General features: G+C 37.3%; 1 protein-coding gene across 1 annotated transcript; it reads right to left on the reverse strand.

Moving 5' to 3' along the window:
- Positions 1-533: 533 nt before the first annotated feature.
- On the reverse strand, positions 534-5,276 carry LOC131821092 (H/ACA ribonucleoprotein complex subunit 1-like). Its single transcript, XM_059156853.1, has 3 exons — positions 5,223-5,276; positions 4,919-5,058; positions 534-1,071 (listed from the first exon to the last, which is right to left on the reverse strand). Exons 1-3 carry the CDS (start codon positions 5,274-5,276, stop codon positions 534-536), a joined length of 732 nt encoding a protein of 243 aa, XP_059012836.1.
- Between the last annotated feature and the right edge of the window lie 16,743 nt (positions 5,277-22,019).

A 22,019-nucleotide genomic window follows, 5' to 3' on the forward strand; every position in this document is an offset into this window, starting at 1 on the left:
GAGCCCAAGGAAGTATGGGAGGAGAGGAACAGGAGGTCTCAAATGCAATCAAGTCTTTCAAAGCACTTTGGGGTTAAGAGTACCAGAGAAAAGGGGCAGTAGCTACAACAGGTGTAGGACAGAAGTGTTTTAATAAAGGAGAAATTATAGCATGCTTGTATGCTGATGGGAAAAATCCAACAGAGAAGGAAATTAGAATGATTCTGGAAAGTGAGGGTAATTGAAAGAGTGATGTTATTTTCTTTTCTAAACTTAAAGAAATAACACACTTTACTTTAAAAAATTCCAAGTACGCTTCGAATGAAAAGTGTCTATTTAGTAAGCTCCCACAGAGTTCCAATCATTGTACAGAACATCAAAACACTTGTTTGTATTCTTTTAGAGCAAAATTGCCTATTCTGTTGTGCTCATTTTTGAGCGGCATGGACATTTTAGTTCCATTGTCATAAAATGACCAGTTCTTCAAGAGTAGCTGAAGAAACAAGTTTTTGGTCCATAGAATTAGATCATGAAGGAAGTTTCTTTGCCGGTTGTTATACTTCATGTCCTCTCCCTCTGAAACCACCACCACCCCTTCCTCCTTGGAAGCCTCCGCTTCTACATCCTCTTTCTCCTCTGTCATCTTCTTCCCTTCCCTCTCCTTGGCCTCCCCTGCTACCACCTGTTGGGGTTCCCTTTTCACCTGGAGGTTGGGATAAAACCCCCTGCAATGGTATCAGTTTATTTGGGTCTGTATAGAACTTCTGCAGTTTTTTTTTAAAGGAAGAGGCCTTAATATTTTTTGACAATTTCACAGAAAAACAAAAATCTCTAAGTTGTCCGCATATTTCCTCCACCTTACCAAGCTGTTCTTTGTTCTGTAAATCAACTGGAGCATTGAAATAAGACATCTTCTTTTCATTTGTAGTACAACTGCAGACTGTGTCATCTTCGCAGGGATGTAGGAACTCTCCTAATAAAACTACATGTTCCAGAGGTCCTAGGTCTTGGCCTTTGTTAAAACCTCCACGGCCACGAAAGTGTGATGTTATTTTCAAAGTTAGGGTATTGGGGAAAAGTGGAGGAGATAGCCTTAGAACAGAGTGTGGACAATGTACCAATATGAACAGGAAGAAAGGCCTAACATATGTGTATATTTCTGGGAAGGGACATGATATATATTGTGATAGCTTATAAGGTTCTTTTCTGAACATCTTTTTTTATCTGTTCATCTCTCTCCTCCTTTTTGTTTTTCCCCAAGCAATGTCATCAGCTGAGAGTAAAGTTGGAAAAGAAATTGTCGGATATCTGAAATGGAAGGATAATGCAGAAAATAGGTTTTTATGACAATGAGGGAAGGAGTGAATTATAGAAATATATTACAATTATTTACAAAATTAAGCCTTCAGAGCCTTGCCTAACCTTAAGAGGTTTAGAATGGCCATACTTCTGGGTTTCCAGAAGTAGAGGAAAACCAGTTACATTAATGTCTATCGTATGAATGGACTGTGCAATTTCAGCTAGGTGGAAATGAGCGAAAACTTACTAAAGGTAACAAGGTGGGGAGAGGATAATTGGAATTGGGAACTGGCAGAAAGGAAATGAAAATGTAGAACACAGTAGACAGAATGAGATGTTTGAAGCTGACACTAGGAAGTGGTTCCATCTTTTGTTATGACAGGGTCTAGCATCTACCCATGGGAGTAGGGAGATAAGATAAGGTGAAAAACAAGAACATTTGGGAAGAGGAGGTCAAATGAAATTTCAGGGTCTTCGAAGCATTACACATGCAAATAATGAAATTACCAAGAACTGTGGCTGAGGTAGTATTAGAGAGTGACAATGAGCTAAGAGAGAATATCTCCAGAAAAGGCTGGAGGGCTTGGCCATTTTTAAGGTCCTTACAAAGACAGGGTGTTGACCACTCCCCGTTGTAGCCATTTATAGATTTTCCAAGCAAGGAGGTTTAGAGAGGGAAGAAGGAGAATATAATTAAAACATCATATAGATGGTTTTGAGGGAGGGGGGACTTGGCCATTTTCAAGTTCATTACAAAGACAGACTATTGACTGTTAATCTGATAACATCATCCTCTAAATACCTGAAGCCAATATGGCTAATTTTAATCACTGTAACATTTGTTCAGATAATCGATTAATTGTTTAGTAGTCACCTGTGGCTGACCTGGAAGCAAATCATTAAGCGTGGCATTTCTTCTCAAAGTGGAAATATAAAAATGAAAACTGGAATCATGATTTTAGCTTAATTTGACAATCCAAGAGAAAGTGATTCAATTAAGATCATAGTGTTAATAAGTACAGAGCCAACAATAGAACACAACTGAGTTAAGATGGACAGATTTAGCCACAAAGGAAAATAGAACAAAACAAAAGTGACAACGGCAGCAATAACAACAGACAAAAAAGAAAGCGGGATGGTCTGTTACATTTGGATTTCACACAAACAATACATTTTGTTGGTAGTAGTATGTCTCAAATATTGCCACAAAATATTCTCAAATATTGTCACACAACATACTTAATGTGTCGACAACGCTGTCCTCAGTAAGTCAGTTCACTGATTGTCTCTGTCCCTGTCCCTGTTGCTACAGAGCCTCATTATGTAAGTTACAAGGGTGTGTGTGTGTGTGTGTATTGAGGGAGGGTCCTGATAAGAAGCCATGGTTTGTATTTTCTTTGTGCTTAAGCATAATACCTTTAGAGTATTTTATGAGAGTTGAAGGCAATTATAGCTAAAAGTCAGATAAGCCAAACAGATGTTACCAATAAAGTATTTGTTTAAAGGCAGCATCATCACCCCAAGAATGCATCTTTCTTATATGGGCTGCTTCTTGATTCTCTTTCTGATGTCTAACAATTCAGGAACTTCTCACCAAAAATAGTTGCAATTTCCTGGGAGAGGAGAAGTTTTGTTGGAAGGTTAGTCGAGTATACTCATCTTTACCATTTTTCTTGCCATGTTTTTTGTACTGATCTAGAATCATGTTATTAACACAAAGAAATACTATATAAACAAAGACAGTAAATGTGCACTAACCAACATATATTTTCTACGAAACCTTTCCCCAAAACTATTGCTTGATCTCTTTCAGTGACAGGACCTTTCTAATTATTTCTAAATGACTTACCACATCATTACAGATTACAGCTCTCTCCTGGACAAAATCAATCTGTTTAAATAGGAAATGATTTGCTCCCAGATTAACACAACATTAACATTTTAAACTATTGACTAAAAATGTCAGCCTTTCACATTTTAAGTAAATAGACTTGCTGATGCCTCGGTGGCTCAGTCAGGTAAGCATGTGACTCTTGATTTCTCCTCAGTCATGATCTCATTGTCATGGTATCGAGCCCTGCATGGGGCTCTGTGCTCAGTGTGGAGGTGGAGTCTGCTTGCTCCCTTCCTCCTGGTCCGCCCCTCCCTCCCCATCTGTCCCTCCTACCCTCACTCTCTCTTGCACACATGCTCTTGCCCTCTCTCACAAATGATTAAATAAATAAAATCTTAAAAAAAAAATAGACTTGCAGTTACCAAAATGATGAGGTAGCCAAGCAAATTGTGGTTGATTTCCTGTTATTGTCCACAAATGGCAAAATGGCATTTAAAAAATAGATATGAGAAACTTTATGTCCTTGCTGTTAATTTGGCTCTTCTCATATGCTCAACTTAATTTGAATTGGACTTTATTTTTCTAACATCCTCCTACAAATTCTCAGTCTTTAAAGATATAATGTTTTAGTTTCTTAAGATGCTGTAAAGGTGTGATCATTTACAAATACGAGAAAATAAGTCACATAAGGTAATATTCAAATATAGTTATCCAGTTAAAAACTTCCATAAAAATGAATAGGTACCTAAATTGCCCAGTGGCAATAGTTAGGTTTTTAGAAATTGTTATTAGCTTTCTTAGGTTGATAATAATCTTCCTTTTATTCCTGAGTGCATATCCTGTGCCATTTATTTCTCATAATGAAGCTGTGCAATTATTTTGGATGTCAAAACTGAAGCTCGGGAAGTTAGGTAACCTGGGGGGGTGGTGTCTGGGTGGTACAGTCAGTTAAGTGTTTGACTCTTGATTTTGGCTCAAGTCGTGATCTCAGGGTTGTGCGATTGAGCCCGTGTCAGGCTCCACACTCAACACAGAATCTGTTTGAGATTCTTTCTCTCTCTCTCCCTTTGCCCCTCCCTGCACTCCTGTGTGCTTGCTCTCTCTAAATAAACAAGTAAATAAATAAAACTTTGGGGGTGTCTGAGTGGTTCAGTCAGTGAAGCTTGTAACTTTGGCTCAGGTCATGAGTTCAGGGTTGTGGGAAGGAGTTCTTTGTTGGGCTCCCTGCTCAGTGGGGAGTCTGTTTCTCCCTCTCCCTCAACCACTCCCTCAGTTCTTGCTCTCTTTCTCTCTCTCATTCTCTCAAATAAATAAATGAATAAATAAAATCTTAAAAAAAAAAAAAAAAGAAAGAAAGTTAAGTAACTGGCCCAGTATTATGTAGCTGGCAGGGCTGTGACACAACTTCCAAAGCCCGTGGTCTGTTTGCTGGGTAGTTACACAAAGCCTTTCAAAACCAACTCAGTTTTGATCAGTGATATGTTGTGCAAGATGTTTTTCGATTACTCTGAAAAAAATTATTACTGATAGACTATAACTTATTTGTATATTGTTTTACCATTTCCAGCGTACTTTAATTTATACTACCTTAGACTGTCTCAGTTTTGTGTTTAACTCGTGTCAACCATCAGAGATAGACAAGGTTGGTATATTTAGCTCAGGTTACCAATGAAATAGCCAAGAGATTAAAGGCTATTGCCAAGATCATAGATGAAGTAACAGAGCCGGGAATCAGGTCCAGACCTCTTGTCTCTAAGATCTACTGCACCGTGATGATGACGCCCTTTGGATGCCGTCCTCACTCACTCTGCTTGGGCTCTGACAGGCTGCATCCGGCCTTCTTTTGCAAGTGCCTTCATTCCTCCGTTCAGTTTCTCATGCCCCGTGCTGGGCCTCTCATCCGTGGTGAGGCCCACACCACTTTTCTCAGGCTCTGATAGCCTTCTCTGTGCCACAATAGCTTCTTCCAGACTCCAGGCATGAAAACCCGCCTCGCTTGTCTCATGTCAGTCTTTAGGACCAAGTTGTTTCGGAACAGAAGAGGACACAAGTCTCTAAAAGGATATAGTCCCTGAAAGAAGGGAAGTCCACAAAGACAGCTTCACTTTACTTTTCCCGTGCAGTTTGCTGGGAAAAAGTAGCAGCCCCACTGGGCTGAAGCCATAGACGTCAGGGTCTGAGGCTGTCGGAGCAATTGGATACCAAGGGGCAAATCTCTAGAGAGGAGAGAACCACACAATGGGGCTTCCTCATTCTGTGCTTCTCAGAAAAGATACAGCGGACTCCCTCCAGAACTGCACAAAAATAGGACGAGACTCCAAGACTCTTGGAGTCGGCAGAGATTAGCAACTAGAATGCTAAAGAGCCTCACAGAGATTCCGACTGCTTTGTTTTCAGGGAATTTTATGTGTATAATTATTTGTTTAATTTTTAATTTTTCTTCCTACGTGGAAGAAAAAGTGTAGAGCATGTTTCTCTCCCATCAACTTCTGGATTGCTTAGACCATATTAACATAACGTAGATATCATATATTTTGTACTCTATCTCTTCAACAATTATTTTTATGTGGACGTTGAGTTTTATAACCAAGTTAAATTTACTTTACGTTTGAGGCTTAACCCTAAACCTCCTCAACAGCATTGCTAGTTGTAAACTCTGTGCAGCTTTCTGTGTCTAGTGGGTTAAGTGTTTGAGGTCGATCTTAAAATCCGAATTCTGCCTCCAGGGTTATTCACAATATCTCTCTGTGTGTGTGTGTGTGTGTGTGTAGGGACGCCTGGGCGGTTAAGCATCTGATTCTTGGTTTCCTCTCAGATCCTGATCTCAGGGTCGTGAGATCGAGCCCCAGTTGCTGCTTGGCGGCCAGTGTGGAGTCTGCTTAAGACTCCCTTTCCCTCTCTCTTTGTCCCTCCCCCCAAAATCAATCAGTCAATCTCCTTAAAAAAAAAAAAATGAAGCCTCGGAAAATAAAAAGAAAAGTGCTAATACCAGGGTTGGCATGGATATGAGAAAAATGGGTCCTTTCATACATTGCCCGGGGAAATGTAAATTTGTACAAGGTTTCTGGAGAAAATTGTGACAAAATGTATCAAAGTTCTTAATGTGTTCCCATCCATTTTTCTGGTGGGGCTATTATAAATATTAAATATTGTTGCTACAGACATACTTTAACATATACCCTTGGTTCAAGTGTTTTTTCTAGGGTAGACATTCTCCAATCGGACCTCCAACACCTTAGGACCTCTTTTATTTTTTTTAAGATTTTATTTATTTATTTGTTGGAGAGAGTGAGGGAGAGAGAGCACAAGCCAGTGTAGGCAGAGGGAGAATGAGGAGCAGACTCCCTGCTGAGCAGGGAACCCAATGTGGGGCTCAATCCCAGGACCCTGGAATCATGACCTGAGCCGAAGGCAGACGTTTAAGTGAGTGACCCAGCCAGGCGCCCACCTTATGACCTCTTTAAACTCTTATAAATTATTGAGAAGAACCCCAAATATGTATATATGTGTGTATATAAACATGTATTAGATAGTAAACTGAGAAATTGATATTTAGTCATTTCATTTGAAAATAACAAATCCACTACATGGTATTAAAATATTTGAATGAAGAATAACTTTGTTTTCAAAACAAAACAAAACAAAAACAGTGGGGAAAGGGGCTTCTTTTACATTTTGAAAATCTCTTTTTAGTGTGCGGATTAAGAACAGCTGGTCAGGGGCGCCTGGGTGGCTCAGTGGGTTAAGCCTCTGCCTTTGGCTCAGGTCGTGATCGCAGGGTCCTGGGATAGAGCCCGGAGAGCCTGCTTTCCCCCTCTCTCTGCCTGCCTCTCTGCCTGCTTGTGATCTTTCTCTGTGTCAAATAAATAAATAAAATCTTTGGAAAAATAAAAAAAGAACAGCTGTTTGGGTCCATGTATCTGTTTCTGTACTCAATCTACTGCAGTGTATCATTTTTGTTGAAGTAATTTTCTCTAATATATGATTTTGAAACAAGAAATTTACTTTAATAATGCTTTAATCACATTCCTTAAATTCTAATATACAGTTTTTTCATTAAAATTCAGTTTGAAATGTTTTATAATTGTTATTATTTTATTTTCAGCCTGTGTTTTATTTAGACTAGTGACGTTTTCAAAATAAAAGTTCAAATTAAGTTTTCCAAAATCTCTAAGTAACTTTATGGATAAATGTGGCTTTCATGTCCATTTATTTTCAGGGTTACAAATTTCCATGTAAATTTCATATTTTCTCCTTAGTTATTTGATACTGGTAAGAAGGTTTGGGGACATTTTGTTTCACAAGATGTCTGTGTATCAAATCATCACATTGTACACCTTAAACATACATATGTTATATATCAGTGATATCTCAGTAGAGCTGGCGGGAAAATGGCAGCAAGGGATATGATGTGTGTACAGATCCAGCTTCTTTAGTTTCTTGAGTGTTGGGATAGACCTAGCCCAGTTTTCACAAAAAGAAATACCTTTAAATGATTTTAATTATTAAGGATTTTTTTTCTTTTAAATTTTAGGAATTCCATTTGACTCTTTTCTAAATCCCAACAATCTTTTAAAAAAGAGTATCTTTCTTCTCTTTCATATATTTCATTTAAAGTTTTAAAAATCATGTATTTCATTTTATCTTTTATTTTATTATCTACATTTAAGATTATATATTAGATAATCCATTAGGTGTATGTTCTGGGCTAATTGTAGAGTTTATTGTTTCTGCTAATTCTGGTTGGAAATGGATTATTTTCTGGTCTATTATGTATTGTGGGACTAAAAACTCGTAGAATCCAACTCTGTTTGTGGAGATCCTAGAAAGCCTGAGCTAAGGACCCATCTTTTTAGAGAATGTTAGCATTTGTTTCTTCCAAGAACACCAGGATTCTACTCAACTAAAAACATTTGATTTTAGGGGCGCCTGGGTTGCTCAGTCAGTTAAACATCTGCCTTTGGCTTAGGTCATGATCCCAGGGTCCTGGGATCCAGCCTTGCATCGGGCTTCCAGCTCAGTAGGGAGTCTGTTTCTCCCTCTCTCTCTGCTCCTTACTCCCCACCCCGTCCCAACTCATGATTTCTCTCTATCAAATAAATAATTAAAATCTTTTAAAAAATTTAAAAAACTCTTAATTTCTTGTCTTTTTCCCCCCATGCTGCAGAGGGGATGTAAATTTGAGCCCCTTTGCCTGCCTAAGGATTGATTATGCTGATGTTAGTGGAATAAGAGGAGTCGGAGGAGACTTCTTTTTCACCTAGACTCCAATATGAAATAAAGTTATTTATTATCTTTTTGTACTATCTTGTGGATTTTTTCCCAAGTCCATTTTTTCACGGAAGATGCAGACTTTTCAGTATCCCAATATTTTACAGAAGATTTTAGCCTTCATTCCTTTCTATGAGGTTGTGGTAAAGGGAATGTCCTCTGAATTCCCTCTGGGGATGTTAGTAGGTACACATGGGAAGGGCACGCAAAGCAAATCTTTCTCATTCTGTTCATTCCAAATATTATACCTAGCAATTTCTAACATTTTGAGTATATTTAGTATGACTACTAATACTGAGACTTTTTACTCAGCCAGCTGGGCAAACAAGCAATCTTAGCTTTCTGCTAGCCCCTCTGCGAAGAACACCTATATTGATGATTTTGACCCTATATAAAAATGTTTTTCTTTTACAAATTAGACAAGTCCTGTAATCTATATTGTATCTGACTTGTGTTCTAGCACTAAACTTTTTAATTAATCTTCCAGAGACTACTGGGACCTGACTCTTATTATTAGACAAAGAGGAGCATTGGCTTTTCTCAGGAGGTAAGTCCCCAATGATAGTGTTAATATCTGCAGGGAAGAGGAGTTTGGGATAATTTGGCGGTGGGAATTTGGGTTTGGGAATACACTGAGGCCTTTGTATCTGTTGATATTACTCTTCTAATTGTCTGTATCCAACTTGTTCCTGTTCAATGCAATAACTCCCAATATAGAATTTGGGAAACTGAGGATTTAACTGAAATTACGGTTTGGCAGCTTACAGGGTCATACTAAATATTTGGTTTTCCTCTTACTCAACCTTATAAGTACAAGAAGCAATAGATTCATTTAGCATATAATCCAATAGATATAAATCTAAATAGATATAAATCCCTGCCTTGATACTGGAATTTAGGGATTTGCGAATCTTGTTCTTTTTTCATAAAGCATCCAGAGCTTTTGGAAGCAGCCATCTGTACCCCATGGTCCTTGAATTTCTGCATATTGTTCTAAAAAGTGACAATTATTTTCCCCAAATTTTACCTTCAATGATTACCACATACTAGGTGGCCAGGTGCCTAATTTAATAATCTATTTTGTCATTGTATGTCATGGGCTATTGGGTGATTATCCATAAATACTAGTGGCATCTTTCACAGCATTCAATCCACCCTAAGCAAGATAATTAATCCTACTTTCCCTGCATTTCTGGCTATCTGTGGCATGTGACACATTCATTGTAATAATCTCACTATCACTTGGAATTCTTGGTTGCAAACAACAGAAACGAATTCTAGTTGACTTGAGCAAAGAAGTCAAGTGTATTGAAGGATGTCAGTTTCCTCACAAAACTGACATAAGGGAGGGAGAATCATGCTCAAAATAGAGATAGGAACCAAGGGAGGTTAGGGTTTGCCTTCAAGTGTGTTTATATGGTAGATAGCTGAAAACAAACTTAAAAAAGACAAATGAAAATTATAATAAGTAAAGTCATGGTTTTAAGTTCTAGTATGTTATGTCAATAGGAATTTGTCAAGCAGTGAAGTGAGTAATTTCAAGAAAGTTAAAATGAGTTTCAGAAGAACCAAATGAAATAGAACTCTAGCATCTGTGAGAAGTAAGCAGATAGAAGCCACAAGATAGGATCTCAAACTAAATTGGAAAGAGGCCAATAGAAATGCAGTTCCCATAACAAGTTAGCGGGTTTATGTAAACAATGTGTCAGGACTATGGCTATAATCAAATGGCAAATATTTGCGATCTTATGTTCTAATCTTGGAATAGCCACTCTACTTTGTATAAAAAAGATAAATGATTGCATAATGGAAGTCAGAAGTCGAGTCCACTTGATGAATCTCTTGGGATTCCAGCAGTTGCCCCCAGCTGATCACACACACACACACACACACACACACACACTAGCAAAAGGTACCTTAAGTTAGATCAGAACCATAACTTGGTTTTGATATTAAAACCATACACAAAGATAAACTCAAAATGGATAAAAGACCTCAACATGAGACAGGAATCCATCAGAATCCTAGAGGAGAACATAGGCAGTAATCCCTTCGATATCAGCCACAGCAACTTCTTTCAAGATATGTCTCCAAAGGCAAAGGAAACAAAAGTGAAAATAAACTTTTGGGACTTCGTCAAAATCAAAAGCTTCTGCACAGCAAAGGAAACAGTCAACAAAACAAAGAGGCAACCCACAGAATGGGAGAAGATATTTGCAAATGACAGTACAGACAAAAGGTTGATATCCAGGATCTATAAAGAACTCCTGAAACTCAACACACACAAAACAGACAATCATATCAAAAAATGGGCAGAAGATATGAACAGACACTTCTCCAATGAAGACATACAAATGGCTATCAGACACATGAAAAAAATGTTCAACATCACTAGCCATCAGGGAGATTCAAATTAAAACCACATTGAGATATCACCCTACACCAGTTAGAATGGCCAAAATTAGCAAGACAGGAAACAACATGTGTTGGAGGGGATGTGGAGAAAGGGGAATCCTCCTACACTGTTGGTGGGAATGCAAGTTGGTGCAGCCACTTTGGAGAACAGTGTGGAGATTCCTCAAGAAACTAAAAACAGAACTTCCCTATGACCCTGCAATTGCACTCCTGGGTATTTACCCCAAAGATATAGATGTCGTGAAAAGAAAAACCATCTGTACCCCAATGTTTATAGTAGCCATGGCCACGGTTGCCAAACTGTGGAAAGAACCAAGATGCCCTTCAACAGACGAATGGATAAGGGAGATGTGGTCCATATACACTATGGAGTATTATGCCTCCATCACAAAGGCTGAATACCCAACTTTTGTAGCAACATGGACGGTACTGGAAGAGATTATGCTGAGTGAAATAAGTCAAGCAGAGAGAGTCCATTATCATATGGTTTCACTTATTTGTGGAGCATAACAAATAGCATGGAGGACATGGGGAGATAGAGAGGAGAAGGGAGTTGGGGGAAATTGGATGGGGAGGTGAACCATGAGAGACTATGGACTCTGAAAAACAATCTGAGGGGTTTGAAGTGGTGGGGTGGTGGGAGGTTGGGGTACCAGGTGGTGGGTATTATAGAGGGCACAGATTGCATGCAGCACTGGGTGTGTTGCAAAAATAATGAATACTGTTATGCTGAAAATAAATAAAAAATAAATTAAAAATAAATAAAAATTAAAAAAAAGATTAAAAAAAAAAAACAACCTTCATTACAGGGGCCCCTGGGTGGCTCAGATGGTTAAACATTGACCTTCAGCTCAGGTCATGATCCCAGGGTCCTGGGATGGAGACCCATGTCGGGGGAGCCTGCTTCACCCTCTGCCTTTCCCTCTGCTCATTCTCTCTCTCTCTGTGTATCTCTCTCTGTCAAATGAATAAATAAAATGTTTTAAAAAATAACATTTCATTACAAAGAACTGTAAAGTACTGAGTCCCTACTGTATTTGGGGCAGGACTTTGGCATTTTGGCTTTTAAATTTCAGTGTCTTCCTTTCTAGGCATGTTCTTCAAAACATAATCAAGCAAATACCCATCAGTAATTACCACCGGCTTTCCCATTTGAATTTTACCTAAGTAGGTAATGTCTTTAATATCTGTCATTCTCAGCACCATAAGCCCTCTTATTAACCTGGAGAGGAAAAACCAGGTGAAATCGTGTCTCTTTTCTTCCTTTGTCCATCTGTATAGTTTTATTCAATTAGAAGAGACCTTTGTGGGAAACAGTTATATTTTGAGCTCAAAACATATTTGAATAGTACAAATTTTGGGGAAAATAATCATTGTTTTCTCAACACCCATGAACTTATTCTTCTAAAGAGCAAATATAAAACCTATTTTAAATTGCAGTACTAAAAAATTAATAAAAAATAAATTGGAGTACTATTTTCAGTAAGCAAAACTGAAAACCATGTTAAGTTTAAAATCTAAATTTGAAAGTATCATTCCAGTTTCAATCTGTCAGTGTTGATATATAGGTTTGCCTCAAGCATTCTGTTTGACCTTTTCAGTGTCAACCTCAAATGTCATCTTTTCTAAGATGGATATTAAAAAATTTAACTTCTTTCTTGCCAAAATGATAAAAAAATTATAAGCAATAACTTAAGATTTGTTGGCTTTATACAAAAGCAAGATTAGGATAAGGTTAGTGACTTTGGGTTTTATCACTCTGTTGTAGCTTAGGTCTTTGGAGAAGGAAAATTTGGAAAGTTTAGTTTTCTCTATCGATAATCAAATCTAAAATTTAAAAATTGGGGACGCCTGGGTGGCTCAGTTGGTTAAGCAGCTGCCTTCGGCTCAGGTCATGATCCCAGCGTCCTGGGATCGAGTCCCACGTCGGGCTCCTTGCTCAGCAGGGAGCCTGCTTCTCCCTCTGCCTGCCATTCTGTCTGCCTGTGCTCTCTCTCTCCCCCCCTCTCTCTCTGATAAATAAATAAAATCTTAAAAAAAAATAAAATTTAAAAATTGTATGTTATAGAATTTATCATACTGCATTGGTATTACATGATATGAGCTGTTTGGAAAGAAGATATAGAAACCAACCTTTGATACCGCTCCCATGATCCTTGCCTCTTATACTTATGCCCCTGTGTTGTTCTCTCCCAAGTGAATCACGGCTGACTCTAACAAATAGAATATGGCAAAAGTGGCAGTTTATGACTTCCAAGGTTGTATAAAAAGCAACGTGGCTTCCACATTGTTGTCTTATCACTCACTATGGGGAAAGCCAGCTGCTGTGTTAGAAGAACTCTCAAACAGCCCCATGGAGGAACACATGTAGACAGAAACAGGGCTCCTTTTTCTCAGCCAACATCAACTTGCCAGCCAGGTAAGTGAGCAACCTGGAAAGCTTATTTCCCAGCTATAGTCGAACCTTTAGATGATTACAGCCCTGAAACACATCTGATTTAGAGATAGAGCCACAAGTGCCCAGTGAAATAATACTGGAATTTCAGACTTAGAAAAAAATTAGAGATGATAAAATTATTTTTATTTTAAGCTGTTAATGTTTAGTGGTCTTTGTTGTACAGCAAAGGATAACTAATCCATAAGGGAATGCATCTGACTTACTATGGAGAGTTGAAACCAATAAATGTTTTCTTTTTCTGTGAATGAATAAATGAATTTCCATAGAAGTAGAGAATCTCTAAAAAGCAATGCTGTTTTCTTAGTGTCAACTCCTGTGTCAGAGGCACCTTTGGTTGGCCTGTGGAAATGTGACTCACTAGGGAAAAAAAACCCTGCTGAATTGTTCCCAGTCTATCATACATAGTTAATATTAGCAATGCAAATAGAAACAATAATTTTAGTGTCCTCTTTTTTACCCCTCCTGTGTTATCAGCTTGTTGCCTTGGCTGACATTTACTAAGCTGACCTAGCATTTAGGATCCTGGATTCCCCTGTAGTTGCAAGGGTATTTGCTCATTTTATGGGATCAATCTCCATTTGCCTGCATTTGTCCTCTTCTCAAGCCTCTTTTGTTATTCTAACGTTAAACCATTTTAGAAAGCAGTGTTGTAAGTAGAGGAAAATCTGCTCATTTTCTCTCCCCTTGACCTTATAGAGGATAAGGATTGATAAATCTTTTATTCTAATAGAAAATTATTCCAAAGCTATCCTAATGAGGCTGCTTAGGAAATGTTACCTATAGCTTAATAAAATCTGTAGAATCTTCCCCCATGACAGCTATTTAATAATTTTGACTGAATAAAGCTGTCAGCAGGCAATCAATTCTCTGATGTTTTGTTTTGTATTTATATTTCCTCCTATACTGATTCACCTTGGACTAAGTCAGATGAATTGACTGGATGTTTTGGTGTCATATATAGACAGTACTAGTGTCGAGGAGCAATGGTAGTCTGAATTTTTGCCTCATTTGTAAAAGATTTTTATTTTTATTTTTTCCTATTTAAAGAGTTAGTTTGTTTGCTTATTCATTTAAGTTTTAACTTAAATTCCAGTTTGTTAACATACAGTATAACGTGTTTCAGGTATAATGATTCAACACTTCCATACAACACTGGGTGCTTATCTCTGTATCAGATTTTTCAAGGAAATTAAGGCAATAACCCAAGGAAATTAAGGCACTAACCCAAGTAATTTTTCCTCTTCTCTTTCTGGAAAAGTTGTATATCATCCCTATGCCAAGTTTTAAAATTTTACTATATGTTTATGTGTTTATAAATTATATGTGGGTTTCTTGTATTATTTAAAAATTTACATAAACTTGATAATAGCTAACAAGCCTACTAAGAACATCAGGCTAATAAACCTTATGTTAGCCTTTGTAGGTGATGATAGCTTTGCCTCTTCCTTTCCAATTTTAATTTTTTTCTTGTTTTATGTTATCTAAGATCTCCAGTATTAGGTTGAAAATGACAATATTAGACCTACTTTTCTTGTTCCTGGCTTAAAAAAGAATGTTCCTATAGCTGAACCATTAAGATATGGTATTTACTATAGGTTTCAGTCAATACCCTTTATCAGATTAAGGATGGTCCTTCCTTTCTGTTCTTAGTTTGATGTTACTTTTTACAAAATCAATGATCTACTCATATAATGCAAAGTTTTTTTTTCTTCTTTAATATGGTCATGCATTGAATTAAATTAGTAGATTTTCTTTTGTTAACTCATCTTTGCATTCCTCGGTCAAATCTATTTGGTCATGATATATTATTTTTTCTACATTGATGGAACCACTTTACTAATATTTAGTGTTTTAGGTCTATACTTGCAATTGAGATTTACTTACAGTTTTTGTTCTTCATCTGGGTCTTGTCCATTTTGTTAGTTTACTTTTTCAAAGGTTTTATTTATTTGAGAGAGAGAGAGCGAGAGAGAGCATAAGCAGTGGGGAGAGGGAGAAACATGCTCCCCTTTGAACAAGGGAGCCCGACGTGGGGTTAGATCCTATGATGCGTAACCAACGGAGCCATCCAGGTACCCTGGTCCTTGTCTGTTTTGATAACAGGTTTGTTCTAGTCTCATAATATGATTTGGAGTTTTCTGTGTGTGCATGAGTGGGACTGAAGTAGTTCATATCAAGACTCATGGTTGCTGGAATCTACTGGTATCTTTTGGCATGATCACACTCTCTAGAGGAATGCGGGCAGTCACACAAGTGGCAGTGGCAGTGGGTGGGTGGGGCAGGGGCGCATATACTCAGCTGGGAGTTTTCTAGAAAATAAAATGGAGGGTGGTCAGTCATTTTTACCTTTGAGTATATGTGGTGGTTAAAGGTATGGGCTCTGAAAGTGACTGTTTAGTCCCCAGCTTTGTCACTTAGTAAGTTTGCATCCTTAGTCAAATGACTTAAACATACTGTACCACAGTTTCTATATATGTGACAAAGAATATTATAGAACATACCTCATAAAGTAGTTGTGAATAGTAAATGAACTGACACAGGGGCGCCTGTGTGGCTCAGTCTGTTAAGCCTCTGACTCTTAATTTCAGCTCAGATCTTGATCTCAGGGTTGTGAGATTGAGCCCCGCGTAGGGCTCTGTGCTGGGCATGGAGCCTGCTTAGGGTTCTCTTTCGTCCTCCTTTTCCATGTTCCTCTTCCCCTCCCCCTCCTCTCTCTCTCTCCCTCTCTAAAAAATACAATACAATACAATATAATACAAACAATACAATACAATACAACACAACACAACACTAGAATAAAATAAAAAACTGTTGATGCAATGAAATGCTATGCTACACTCTGGCACATAGTAATTACTTAGTGAATGTTAGTTCTTCTTCTCTACATTTTTGACCTCTTTCTTTTTGTCTCCCTTCTTCCTATCACCCTATTCACTTTCCATTTTTAGTGCAGTGCTCCTAGTGTCAGTTGCACCTGGTGTTAGAGTCTCTTTGTTTTAACATCTCCCAAGAGTATACTCTTCTGCTAGGACTGACGGAGTTTTAGTCATCTACTTTCTGTGGGATGAGTATGTGGACCTATAGACTTTTAGTTAATTTTCTGGTTTTCAGTTCCTCTCACTTACTCTTATTTTTGATTCTAAATCATTCTGGGATACTGTGGCCTGAATAAGTTGGCTTCTTGGCTTCCTGAGCTGCTGCTACCTTAAATCAGCAATTCCCATTCTTCATGCTTTTGTGTTTCCTCATCTCCCTTTTGTTATATGTTTATATTCTTTTTAATTCTTTAAAAAAGATGTTAGTGAACCACGAGAGACTATGGACTCTGAAAAACAATCTGAAGGTTTTGAAGGGGCGGGGGGTGGGAGGTTGGGGGAACCAGGTAGTGGGTATTAGAGAGGGCACGGATTGCATGGAGCACTGGGTGTGGTGCAAAAATAATGAATATTGTTATGCTGAAAAAAAAAAGATGTTAGTGATATATTCAAATATTTAACAAAACAGTATAGAAGTAATACAGTAAAAATGTCATGCACTTTGCTCACTACTTTTCTCAGTTTCTTATCTATCCTTCCAGAGATTTATTAAGCAAAAATAAGCAAATATGAATATATATTCTTATTTTTCTTATTTTCTATTATGAAGAAGATAACATACACTCTACACACAATACTGTTGGGCTTTGCTTTTTCTTTGTAAATCTCGCATTCTATACTGAACGATCTGTCCATATAGAGAACGCTCTCATTCTTTCTTCTTCTTCTTTTTTGAATTTCTGTTGAGTTCTCCACTGTATCATTGTATCACAATTTAATTATTGCTTATGGATGGACAATTGGATTGTTTCTTATTTTCTGCATTCTAGTGGATGTAGCAATGAATAATAAACTTATACTTTTCTAAAAATTATTTCATGCATGTATGTCTTTAGAATAAATTCCCAGAGGAAATATTGCTTCATTAGAGGGCAAATGCATTTGTAATTTTAATAGATATTTACAAATTGCCCTTCAGGGGAATTTTACCATTCTGCGGTTCTATCAAGGTATATGAACAAATAGGTCACAGAAATTACGAATTGCAATTGAACATATAAAAAGGTTGTCAGTGTCACTCAAAATAAGATAAATACAAATTAGAAAATAATATTTTGTTGAGATAGCATGTTTCATCTCTCAGATTGGCAAATAATCTAAAAGTTTTATTTTTCAAATAATCTAAAATTTGGCAATTCTGTTGGCAAGGCCAGAGACAGCATGCATTCCCACACATTGCTGCTCCATCAGAAAGGACGAATACCCAACTTTTGTATCAATGTGGATGGGACTGGAAGAGATTATGCTGAGTGAAACTGAGTGAATCATCAGAGTGAATCTGAGTGAATTATTTCACTCAGATAATTCAGCTGAGAGAGTCCATTATCATATGGTTTCACTTACTTGTAGAGCATAAGGAATAACATGGAGGACATGGGGAGATGGAGAGGAGAAGGGAGTTGGGAGAAACCAGAGGGGGACATGAAACATGAGAGACTATGGACTCAGGAAACAAACTGACGGTTTCATTCCAATTTTAGTGTATGTGCTGCTGAAGCGAGCAATAAACTGAGGTTTTCATAGGGGAGGGGGCTGGATGGATGAGGAAGCCCAGTGATGGGTATTAAGGAGGGCAGGGATTGCAACAAGCACTGGGTGTTATACACAAACAATGAATCATGGAACACTATATATAAAATTAATGAAGTACTGTATGGTGACTAACATAACATAATTGAAAAAGAAAACTCAGGGCTTACTATCTTTTTTAAAAAAAGATTATTTATTTATTTATTTGACACCGAGAGAGAGGGAGGGAGAGAGCCAGTGAGAGAGGGAACACATGCGGGGGCGGGGGGGGGTTAGTAGGAGAGGGAGAAGCAGGCCTCCTGCTGAACAAGGAGTCCAATGTGGGGCTCAATCCCAGGACCTGGGATCATGACCTGAGCAGAAGGCAGATGTTAAATGACTGAGCCACCCAGGTGTCCCATCAGGTCTTAATATCTTAATATTAAACAAACTCAGCATAATTCAAGTCTCCAAAACATTAGACAAAGAAAGACACTTTATATGCTAAACATATAATTATAAAGAAAATTGTGTGTGTGTGTGCACGCATTTTCCTGAAAATGTCCTTTTCACCTTCATTCTTGAATAATATCTTAGCTGGTTATAGAATTTTAGGAAACAAGTTATTTTGCCTCATCACTTTAAAGATTTATTTTCTGTAATCACTCACTGTTCTCTGATGCTGTTAGTGCCATTGAGATAGCTACTGTTGGTTTGTCACTCTTTTGTAGATAAATTATATTTTTTTCCAGTTGCATTTTAGGTTTTCTGTTTGTTTTTGGTGTTATTTTAAATGTGGATTTATTTTTATTTATCATAGTAGGATTAAATACTTTGTTCTTCCCTTCAAGAAAATTGTTTATTTCATCAATTCAGGAAAATATATCATTCATTCTTTCTATTCTCTATTTCTAGGATTGGATTAGAAGTGTGTTAATTTTCTGAGTGTCACCCCCATGTCTCTTAACTGATTTTTTAAACGTTTTTAAAAATAAGTTCCATACACAGCGTGGAGCCCAACATGGGGTTTGAACTCATGACCCTGAGAACAAGACCAGAGCTGAGATCAAGTCAGATGCTTAACTAACTGAGCCACCCAAGTGCCCCTATATCTCTTAATTTCTTAGTTTACTTGTATTCCCTCCATTATGTATTGTGGGTAACTGAATAATATGTAGCTTCCTGCTTAATATTTTCTGTTCACCCATGTTTGATGAATTTTTAATAATTGCATTTTTCAATTTTAAAAAATACTATTGTTGTTTTGTCTATTTGCCTGTTAATCTTCAGTGAGATCCTATATTGCAGCAGGTAAGGCCAGACTCTGTAGCCAAACTACCACGTGTGTATTATGTTTCCACCACTAACTATGAGAACACAGTCAATTCACTTCTACTTTTGATGTCTCCATTATCTCAGCCATAAAATTAGGATGCAAGTGGTTGTAGCTAACCTTTTGATTTACCAGTGTACCCTACCTGTCTTTCAGCTTTTTCCTTCTTTATATAACCAATTTCTCATTAAATTACTTTTATTTTAAATAATGGTTTCTATTTTCTTTTTTAAAAATGTTTAAAAAGTTTCTTTTCAGTGTTTCAGAATTCATTGTTTATGCACCACAACCAGTGCTCCATGCAATCTGTGCCCTCTCTAATACCCACCACCTGGTTCCCCCAACCTCCCACCCCCATCTCTCCAAAACCTTCAGTTGGTTTCTCAGAGTCCACAGTCTCCCGTGGTTCATCGCCCCCTCCAATTTCCCCCAACTCCCTTCTTTTCTCCATCTCCCCATGTCCTCTGTGTTATTCCTTATGCTCCACAAGTAAGTGAAACCATATGATAATGGACTCTTTCTGCTTGACTTATTTCACTCAGCATCATCTCTTTCAGTTCTGTCCATGTTGATACAAAAGTTGGGTATTCATCCTTTCTGAAGGAGGCATAATACTCCATTGTATGTATGGACCATATCTTCTTTCTCTATTTGTCCTTTGAAGGGCATCTTGGTTCTTTCCACAGTTTGGCGACCATGGCTATTGCTGCTGTGAACATTGGGGTACAGATGGCCCTTCTTTACATCTGTATCTTTGGGGTAATTACCCAGTAGTGCAATTGCAGGGTCATAGGGAAGCTCTATTTTTAATTTCTTAAGGAATCTCCACACTGTTTTCCAGAGTGGCTGCACCAACTTGCATTCCCACCAACAGTGGGATCCCCTTTCTCCACATCCTCTCCAACATATGTTGTTTATTGTCTTGTTGATTTTGGCCATTCTAACTGGTATAAGGTGGTATCTCAATGTGGTTTTGACTTGAATCTCCCTGATGGCTAATGATGATGTGTCTGTTAGCCATTTGTATGTCTTCTTTGGAGAAGTGTCTGTTCATGGCTTCTGCCCATTTTTTGACGTGATTATCTGTTTTGTATGTGTTAAGTTTCTGTTTTCTTAAGTGAACTCAGCTCCTTCTGTTCTTTTTTTTAAAAATCCCCTGTTCATTTTTATCACAGGAGATTTCCATTTTTTCCTTGAAAATTCAGCTAGGCATGGTTTATAAAATTGTCATTTTCTGTTTAGTATTTCTGGATTTCTGTCATGTGAGGATTTTCAGGCTGCCTTTGTTGGCCATTATGGCAAACCCGTGCATTTGTATTTTATATTAGGTACCAGAGGAAGTTATTATCGTGTTATTGTCAACATGTTACTCTCATGGAAATAAAAGGGAAACAATTAACATATATAATAGCATTTATCTCCTTTCAAGTTTAATGAATTGTTTTCTTTGGGCTTACATGGCTTAAGTAATTTTCTAAAGGAAATTGCTTGGAAAGTAAATCAAAAGTAACTGGTTAACTGTTAAAGATGGAAGAATAATTAATATTATTAAGCTGGAAGAATAACATAAGAAATGGCACAGAGTTCATTTTTCATTTACCTAGAATAGGAAAAAAGTCAACTAAACTATAGATCTTACGTAATTGAGAATTGTAAGCATTGTTGACCTTGAGGAGTTATTAAATATGAAATGGATTTTTGTATTCACAGACATCAGACCACACTTTCAGTGCAGAAATCAATCATTTTATAGCTAAGAAACACTTACTGAGCAAATATTATGTGTCAGACTTTGTTTTAGGTGCCAATGATGCATTGGCAAATAATATGGACAAAAACCTCTGTCTTTCTGGGTATATATTTTAGAGAAGAAAAACAAATAGAGCAGAGTAAAGGATATTGGGATTATAGAGAAAAGGGAGTTGGGATATTAAATAAAGTTGCCAGTGTAGGTTTCACTGATAGGTTACACTTATGCAATGACTTGAAACAAGTGGAGGTTTATCTGTGGGGGATAAAGAATAAAATAAAATAAAATATAGACAAGTCAAAAACCTGGAGGTGAAAATAGGCCTGGTATGTTCAGAAATAGTGTTACTGAATTTAGTCATTAAGTTCTTTTTAAATGGAAAGTCTCATACAATGCACACACAAAAAAATCAAGACTTACTTGCAGATTTCCTCATAAAGGAAATTTTTGTACATACCCCAGTAACAATCATTGTTGAAACTAAATGGGGAGATTGGACTGTGATTCTGACAAAATTGCATTTATGTGAGAATCTTGTTAGAGTTATTGGAGATGAAGAACTCAAGAAGGAAACAGAATTAATAGGGATCGTACATCAGAGAAATTAGCAAACTAATGCAATAAAATGAAAATATCACACTTCTTAATAATTACTTTTGATGGAGAACACTAAGATGCAGATTGCATCCTTTGATTGAAGATTTACTCAAGACAATAATTCATGTCAAAACAAATTAATAGAATGTCAAGGTTTCTCCTAAACGAAACTCTGTAATCATATATGTGCAATATCTTTCCAATTATCAACATGAGTTTTTCTTAATATCAGCAAGAATACATAGAAAAGAGATATTTAAAGGTTACTAGCACTTAGAGGAATCTTGAGTTTTAGGGCCAAAGATAGCTTGGGATTTTATCGGAATTGAGATTTCAGAATAGCCAGAACCCTTTTATTTCTTTACAAGCCTAGATAGTGATATATTGCATGTTTTTGAAATCACTGGATCTTTCTAAGGAATTCCCAGGTCATTTCCAAAGAAAGTAAGTGCTGAGTGTGATTGTTCCTCCTTATAATG

The sequence above is a fragment of the Mustela lutreola genome, chromosome X (genome assembly GCF_030435805.1).
Source record: "Mustela lutreola isolate mMusLut2 chromosome X, mMusLut2.pri, whole genome shotgun sequence".
NCBI classification, from domain to species: domain Eukaryota; kingdom Metazoa; phylum Chordata; class Mammalia; order Carnivora; family Mustelidae; genus Mustela; species Mustela lutreola.